The 9090-nt window shown below is 36.4% G+C and overlaps 1 protein-coding gene across 1 annotated transcript in view; it reads left to right on the top strand.

Moving 5' to 3' along the window:
• Positions 1-9090, top strand: part of TTN (titin) — a 312981-nt gene that overhangs the window by 108313 nt on the left and 195578 nt on the right. Inside the window, exons 99-111 of the mRNA XM_019522860.1 lie at positions 721-1008; positions 2123-2215; positions 2336-2618; positions 3268-3451; positions 4335-4424; positions 4506-4773; positions 4869-5129; positions 5736-5945; positions 6038-6115; positions 6233-6259; positions 7345-7392; positions 8813-8869; positions 8958-9017. Of these exons, the coding sequence (XP_019378405.1) occupies positions 721-1008; positions 2123-2215; positions 2336-2618; positions 3268-3451; positions 4335-4424; positions 4506-4773; positions 4869-5129; positions 5736-5945; positions 6038-6115; positions 6233-6259; positions 7345-7392; positions 8813-8869; positions 8958-9017 (1947 nt within the window). The remainder of the gene's footprint in view (positions 1-720; positions 1009-2122; positions 2216-2335; positions 2619-3267; positions 3452-4334; positions 4425-4505; positions 4774-4868; positions 5130-5735; positions 5946-6037; positions 6116-6232; positions 6260-7344; positions 7393-8812; positions 8870-8957; positions 9018-9090) is intronic.

The raw sequence follows: 9090 nt of genomic DNA, 5'->3' as shown, positions 1-9090 counted from the left end.
CCCCATGCCTTCCCAAGCCAAACCCAACATCTTCACAGGCCAGTTCCAGCCCGTGAGCCAGTTTGCTGATCCCTGAGCTAGACCATCAAAGCAAGCAGTCTGTTTTTCTATGATTTTTAATTGTATAACTAATTATAATATATCTGGTTGTGATATATGAATTAATATCTTTAAAACATACCTTTGGTGGTATAAAATATCCTCATATTATCTATTAAACCATTACTCATCTTTTTCATATACTGACAATTTTACTATGCAAAATTTTTTACATTTTAATGTTAGTGGATCAGCACAAATTCATCTTCTTCTAAATAGGTATCGATGACTAAAATTGCAGTGGATGGCACATACGATCTTTCACATGGTTTTAGGAAATTTTTGCAAAATTGCAGCAGTGTTCTAGTTATTTGATCATCTTTTAAGAATGCAGAAAATACATTAGTAATGTATTAAGAGAAGATGTACTACATAAGTCACCCTTTCTGTATGCTTTTTGTGAAAGTAATCTTCCATACTTATTTTATTTTCCAAATCTGAGTAGTGGATTCTCAGAAATCTGACTTGTATGTATCAAGTTACATAAGTTATCATTCTCTTACTTATAGATATAACTTCCTTTTTAAAATCAAGATATATACTTATTTCTTGTTTTTCTCCCTTACATTCATAACATAATGCTCTTTCTTGATTATTTACTGAAAAATATTTGAATTCCAGAACCTAAAAAGCCTCCAGTGTTTGATCAACCTCTTCAACCAGTAACGATAGAAGAAGGTGATATCTTGCAGCTAAGCTGCCATGTCCATGGTTCACAGCCAATTAAGATTCAGTGGCAGAAGGCTGGGAGAGAAATAAGAGCTTCAGATAAATGCAGCTTTAGCTTTCTTAATGGAATGGCTCTTATGGAAGTTTCACCTGTTGCAAAAGCTGATTCAGGCGAATACGTATGCAAAGCTTCAAATGTAGTTGGAACTGACACTTGCAAGTCGAAAGTGACAGTTAAAGGTAAAGTAAAATAGAAAAATCAGGACATGTAATGGTAATTTAATACAAAACCATAGTGATCACATACACAGTGCTTTTGTTTTCTGTGAATTGTTATTTGTAATCCAATACAAAAAGTGTATCAAATCATATAATCTGAAATATTGTCTCTTTGAAGGCATTACATTTTAAAATAATTGATATAGTGCCTAAATATACACTTTAAAAAATAGGTACTTATTATCAAACAAATAACAGATCTCTACCATAATAGTTTAGAATTTAAATGAACAGTTAAAGACAAGGCCAGACTGGCAAAGGGTTAGGATGTACATTCAAGCTTTATGGGTAAGAAGGTGGGAGGGTTAGCTTACTAAAAGAAGTTATAAAGTATTAATAGGTAGGGTTCTCAATGCCTGTAGGACAGTAGGAACCACAGCAAGCTCAAGAATGAGCTGACCAAAAAATAAGATGGTGAACAGAACAGCTCCCTGCACTGCTTAGAAGTAGCAGAGAGGTTGATTGCTGCTGGTCTATCATACCTCCAAGCCATCTGCTTCCGCACTAGTTGTAAGTTGTCCTGTGGGAATGAGACTTTTTTTGTAAGTTTCCCCTTAGTGTAGGATCCAAGAGCTTCACAGTCAGACCATCAGTCTTTTTAAAAAAAGAATGCCAAAACAGCCCCTTGATATTGTCATTAGTCATTGTTGAGTATCACTGATCAGCACTTTGGAAAGCCAGGTATCTTATTTATGGTCCAAAATACACATCTTGGACACTAAACTTAAGGCAAGTTGTTTTGAAAATCTTAGACTAATGGCCTGATTTTGGTGCCATTTATATCTGCATACATTAAAATGGCTTCAGTGAGATCATTTTGGCAATGAATAACAGAATCAGGTGCATGGATGCACAATGTCTGGATTCATCTTGTGGAATAAAATGTAATTTTAACAACAGTCATATTAAACTACTTGGGATTTCTTTCTCCTGTTTTGGTAACTGGGAAATGTCACAACAAATATATCCTGGTATTGCAGATTTTCTCATTCAGGGCAGTGAATAGTGGCCTTATGCTCCAAAATGAGCTATTTAAGCAAACCATTTGCCTTAATTACTTTAATCTGTTTTCCAGAAAAACCAACAGCTGTACCAGAAGCTAAGAAAGCAGCAGTGGATGGAAGGCTTTACTTTATCCAAGAGCCTCAGAGTATCAAAGTTAAAGAAAGTAAGAGCATACATCTAAAAATACATCATCATCAGTACTTCTATATTAGTTGTTTACTAATAAGTTCTGTTGTCTTAGATACATAAAAGGTTAATTTCTTGATTTTGCATTTTTCTACAGAGAGTGTTGCTACATTTATTGCCAAAGTTGGAGGTGATCCAATTCCAAATGTAAAATGGTTGAAGGGAAAATGGAGACAACTCAATCAGGGAGGTCGCATAAGCATCCAACAGAGAGGAGAAGAAGCCAAACTAGAAATAAAAGACACAACAAAAACTGATTCTGGAATGTACAAATGTGTGGCTTTTAACCAACATGGTGAAATCGACACCAGTGTCAATCTACAAGTTGAAGAAAGAAGGCAAGAAGTTGTTGAAGGTGATCTCAGAGCAAAACTGAAGAAGTAAGTGTTGCAGTCTCTTACAGACTACTCTGTAGCTGATATATTAGCTCTGATCAAGATGTAATTTATTAAGAATCACGATATACCAAAAAAGATTGATTACATATAAAGCTTGATTCTAGCAACTATTACTGGAATCAGTGGTCCAGTATCAAGCTAAAGTCTCCACAAGTGAAGATTACTTATGTGCCTAAGGCCCCAGCTATGCAGCCCCAGCTATGCATTACATATATTATGCAATTAACTGATTAATCACACAATAAATTTAGGCCAGCCACATTTGCAAAGAAAGATCAGCCACAAGTGCAAAGTAATTATCCCACAATTAACTGGTTAATCGTGCAATAAATTTGGACCAGCCAAGCATGTGACGTAATTATCACACAATAAAAATCACTATCCAGCTATAAAAATAGCCAACCAACTAAAAAGTTAGCACTTGAAAATGAGTAACAACTCTATAGCGGTTTCTATTTAGCTTTAACTTAAATATGTAGTAGGGCCCTAAGTTTCTGTAATATAAAACTTTTCTAGTGCTAAAATGAAGTGTCATACAATACAAAATACTTTCAAGCACACTGAGTTTTCCAAAGTTCTCCTGGGGAAATATTTTACATTAAAATAATTACTTATTCTATTACTTGAATAGGACTCCAACTAAAAAGAAAGAAGAGGAGGAAGAGAAGCCTATTGATATCATGGAACTTCTCAAAAATGTTGATCCTAAAGAATATGAGAAGTACGCTCGTATGTATGGAATTACAGATTTTCGTGGCCTTCTGCAAGCTTTTGAGCTACTCAAGCAATCTCAAGAGGAGGAAACCCATAGACTGGTAAGACCTAGTTTGACTATGGCATTGGGGACATTAAGAGAAATGTAATTTCTGACAAAAGGATAGATGTTCTCCATGTAATGTTACTATATATCCCATAGGCAACTTGTAGGGGAGGCACAGGGGTGGAGCATGTCCCCCCCGACAGGACTGCGAGCAGCTTCTGTGGGTGCTTGGCAGTCCCATCCCTGACACCAACACTGCCGGTGGCTTCTGAGGGTGCCCCCCCAGACTCAAGAGGCACCAGTCGCTCATGATATATCCAACAGATTTAGATTCTAATTCTGATTTTCTAATCACACTTTCCCAACAACTTGCTTGCCCAAGCCCTGGGGAAGTGGTGACTTCTGTCCAAAAAGTGAGGTCTTGATCTTTGTGCTCAGAGTTGTCATGGAATTTTTATTATGGACAGATGGGGAGGTTATCCCAAAAGTATAGGTAGGTACTAGGGATGTGAAAGGTTAAATAGTTAAATGGTTAAATGGTAATTATATTTATACCATTAATGCATTCCAGTTAACATTTAGCACAAGATGCAATCCAGTGATGGGAAGCGAAGTGACCCAGGAAGGTGGCTAGTCATAGCATGCAGCTCTGCCTCTGCCTCCCTCTTCCTGCAGTATGCTGCTGACTTTGGAAGGAGGGAGGAAGAGGAGATGGGAGACTAGTTGCAACACGTGGGTGCTAGGCATGTATTATTGGTTAACCATTTAACCAATATTATTACAGGATTTAAAATGGGTCATTATTTAAACAATATTTCCATCCCTAGTAGGGACACACATGACCCTCTGGGCTTATGGTGGACAGACATAATATAATGATTTATAGTTATTTCCCATTGCTCTTATTATATGTTAAATCTTATTGTGTCTTTTTACAGGAAATTGAAATCACAGAAAAAGCTCGAAGAGAAGAACAGGAGTTTGATGAACTTGTAGCATTTATTCAACAAAGACTCTCACAGACAGAGGTAACAAGATAGTTTTGGATTGCTTAGAAAAACTATTCTGTGATTTTGAAATGAAAACTGAACCACTTAAATATTTTTCAGCCTGTCACCCTGATCAAGGATATTGAAAACCAGACCGTTTTAACAGATGAGGATGCTGTCTTCGAATGTGAAATTAAAATTAATTATCCAGAAATCAAACTGTCATGGTACAAAGGAACTCAAAAGCTGGATGCCAGTAAGAAGTATGAAATAAGACTAGAAGGTGATCGGCATATACTGAGAATTAGAAACTGTCAACTTGAAGATCAGGGAAATTTCAGAGTGGTGTGTGGTCCACATATTGCTAGTGCTAGGCTAACTGTGATTGGTAAGTTCATTTAAGTATGATTTTGAAAATGATTTATATTTTTGATTCATCGCGTTAGGATGTCTTCTAAAATATATATTTTAACATACTAACAGAACCTGCAGTTGAACGGCATCTTCATGATACTACTTTCAAGGAAGGACACACATGCACCCTGATTTGTCAGTTTTCTATCCCAAATGCCAAATCTCAGTGGTATAGAAATGGAAAGGCCATTAAGATAGGAGGGAGATATTCAACACAAATTTCAGACAAAGTACACAAGCTCATCATCAAGGATGTTAGAACAGAAGACCAAGGACAGTATACCTGCAGACTTGACAACCTAGAAACAACTGCAGATCTAAGCATTGAAGGTTTGTAAACAGACAGAAATGGCTTTATCACAATAATGATAAACTATTTATGGATGCTTCATTAAGAGGGGAAATAGAAAGAAAAGAACATTTTAGAAACACCTTAAGGTTTGAAGACGACTATGATGAGAAATTATTCTGTTGCATTCTTTGAAGAAGATACCCCGCCAGCATAAACAAATAGTTTTTGTACAGTATATCTAATTAATATGATCCCTTTCCCCAAATTATATGATCTGTGTTATATGTATCCTATTTATTCTCCTGTTTCTGTGATTCTTATGGTTTTATTTGATCGTATGATTTTATAGATCTCTTTGTACTTCAAGCATCCTTTATCTTAATTGCCTGTATGGCTTCTCTTCTATGGTTTCCTGCACAACAGTCTTGTTAATCAGTGCTCTTGTGTCTTCTTAACTATTTTCCTGAATAGAGAATTTCACAGGAGATGGAATGAAGAGTACTCCTTTCTTTGTATTTCTTTTTTCCCCAATTCCTATTCAGTATCTAGGTAGATTTCTGTCATTAAATGAGGCAATCATTAAAAGGTATATAAACAATAACAGACCTGATGTGGAATTTATTCATTTCTTGTTTCAAAAACAGCTGAACCAATTCAATTCACCAAGAGCATCCAGAATATAGTAGTGAGTGAACACCAGTCTGCAACCTTTGAGTGTGAAGTGTCTTTTGATGATGCAATCGTGACTTGGTATAAAGGCCCCATTGAACTGAGAGAGAGTCGTAAATACAGTTTTAGAAGTGAAGGTCGCTGTCATTACATGACTATCCACAATGTTACTGCAGAAGATGAAGGTAATTTTAATTGCACATTTTAGTTGACACTTTCTTTCTCATGTTTTTCAATGATAGGCAAAAATAAATATCAAAATGATTTTCTGTTTCAGGTGTGTATTCTGTAATTGCTCGTCTTGAACCAAGGGGTGAAGCAAGAAGCACTGCAGAGTTGTACCTGACAACCAAAGGTTAGTGCATGCTCCGAGCATTGTTTGTGAGTGTAGCTTGCATACAAAATCAAATACCTGATATAACATATTGGAACAAGAAGTAATTATAATTTTCAATCTATTAACCTCTTGCAGAAATCAAACTGGAATTGAAGCCACCAGGTAAAGAAAAACATTTGAACTTCTCTATGAATCTCTTGATCCTGTTTAATTGCATGCCCTGGTTTATAATTTGTCCTTGAAACCATTTCACAGAATTTTCTCACAGTAACCTAATTCTATATGCTGAAAATTAATGTTCCTGATCTCTTAAAAAGAAAGCCATTGTAAATGTTATAGTTACTCAACAATTAGTTAAGAAAAGATATGTTTTCTCTGAAAGCTGAGAGTGGGCCAGTGAATAAATATAATGTGATACAGCAAGGTTTAAGGAATAAGTTGTTTTTAAACAGACAGACAAAAATACCACTGACGAAGTGTGTGTATTACTCTGATTAAGTAAAATAGATTTCCATTCTGTAGGTTTTATGTGAGAATAACCTCCTAAGTATCATAAAGAATTTAATTTATAAAGTAAAATATAATAATGCATGCCACGATGAACTATAAAGTTTAGCAGGGCTCAATGGCCAGGTAGAGAAAATACACTTTTAATAGTATAAGAGACTGGAAACCAGTCTGTACCTATAACAGAACAGAAGTTCAGCACATAAAACCGGTCTATACCTATAATGGAACAGAAGTGCTGTACACATAGATTAGTTTAAAAATGATGGAACCCAATCTAAGATTTGCCCCTCCCCCCCACCAAAAGGTGAATATATGTTCTGTTTGCTACTGATCTACACTATGCCATTTACAAATAACTGCATAACCTAAACCGATTCTATCTCAGGCCTTCTGAATGTCTGTACCTAGCCAATAAGTGTAACTAGGGTAACCTACATTTGAGGAGAAGCAAGTCTTGGTAACTTGCCATATCCATTTCTATGATGTTAAAATACATGAGATAGAAGGATTATGCAACACTATCCAAGAAGTTACAGACAGGTGTAATTCAGTTAAACTAAAGGGAAGCAATGTTTGACTATTTCCTAACTGAAGAGTAACAAACCCTGGGGAAAAGATGGACACCCCATCTGTGAAATCTTTTAAAACTGCAAAATATTGTGAACTAGTTCTGGGGACGTACACATTTATCAAAACATGTAATTCATTTCCAATAATTTTATATTTTGATTTGCCAGATGTTCCTGATGCCCGAGTTGCGGTTCCAGTTGAAGTACCAGCTGAAGGTAGGGTGAATAACCATATTTTTATACATACAGAATACATACATACATATCTATCTATCTATCTATCTATCTATCTATCTATCTATCTATCTATCTATCTATCCATACATTTATACATACATACAGACAGACAGACAGACAGACATATGCATGTATGTATGACTGTAAACATAACATAAATATAAACACACATGCACACACACGCACATATATATGAGTGTGTGTGTGTATGTGTGTGTGTATCTCTCTTTATATATAGATCTCTCTCTCTCTCTCTCTCTCTCTCTCTCTCTCTCTCTCTCTAGCTATATATAGATATATATAGATACCATGTACATAGTGATTCAGTAAGAATTTGGGAAATTCAGAAACCTCAGATAAAATTTCAAAAGTAGGAGAGTAAAATTTGTTCTTCACTTTACAGAACTTGAATAAGCTGGGTTTCATTTGGTTTGATTTGATTTGGGTTGATGTGGGGAGGGAGAACTCCACTGAGATAGTGTTTAGAATCCAGCTTCTTAACCTTCAGGTGGGCTACAAAGCAACAGCAGTACTGTAGCCAGTATCCTGTTTCTTAGCGCCTCTAGATCAGTGGCAGGTCTAGAAACTCTTTTATCAGATATGTTCTTCTTAAGTCAATATGTTCCATTACTCTGCTTTCTTTATAGTCTTCCAGTTTCCCCATCTACCTTTCATATCTACTTCTTCCTTTTGATTTCTTGTGCATTCTTTACCCCAACATTTTTCTCCCCCTTCTGCCTCCCCCTTCCCCCCCCCCAAAAAAACCTAATGGTCAGATTCTTAGTACCTTACTTTAATAAAAAGGAGGTGTAGAAAGCCACTATAACATGATTCATGCCACTATTGCCAATGGACCTTTATCTCTAGGTGTTAGCTTTTTCCTATAGCTCATAAGCATACCATGGTCTGAGGATTTTTATGAGTTTTCTTGGTGCTTGGTATTTTATGTAGATATGTGCAACCTTGTCCTGTGGATATCTGGATTTTTATGATGCTTTGAGATAGGCTTATTGGCATTGGCTTTTGGGACTTATATTGGGCCACTGTGTGCATCTGACCTTGCCAGTGCATAGTAGCAGCAGCAGGAACGTTTCAATGTGGATTTTCAAAGCTTATATGGGATTTTTTTTTTCACATACCAACAGTAGTATAACTGAAAGGAGGCGACCAGGACACTAGTCCCATGTGCTACCTTTGTGGGGAGAGAAAAATAGCTGCCACTACAGTGGCAGCTGATCATATTACTGTTGCTTTTCTGTGGGTCATGGCTGTCCTGTGGGCTGTGGTTCCCCAAAGCTGTCCTGTGGGTGGTGCTGCCCCAGGCTTAGAGCTGCCCTACTATGCCCTGCAGATCAATCACAGGAAGTATTTTAATAAAAGCATTCTTTGTTTTTCTAAGCTCCTCCTATTCCTGTGGTTCTAGCTCCTGTTGCTCCACCACCAGAAAAGAAAAAAGGTAGACATACAGAAGTTTTAAAATGGGAAATTTTTTCTGTATCTGGTTCCCACTTTTTTCCTCTAAATATTATTTTTTTTCCCCTAAGATGTTCCTATTCCTTTGATTCTACCTCTTGCTGTTCCACCACCAGAAGAGAAAAAACCAGGTAAGCTTGCTGCAGATTTAAAATAGGAAATGTTGCAGAAAACAATGCACTATATTCAATTTCTAGCATTTTT

This window comes from Gavialis gangeticus, unplaced genomic scaffold (genome assembly GCF_001723915.1).
Source record: "Gavialis gangeticus isolate Ggan-Ray unplaced genomic scaffold, GavGan_comp1, whole genome shotgun sequence".
Lineage (NCBI taxonomy): Eukaryota > Metazoa > Chordata > Crocodylia > Gavialidae > Gavialis > Gavialis gangeticus.
This window is presented reverse-complemented; position numbering and strand designations above follow the sequence as displayed.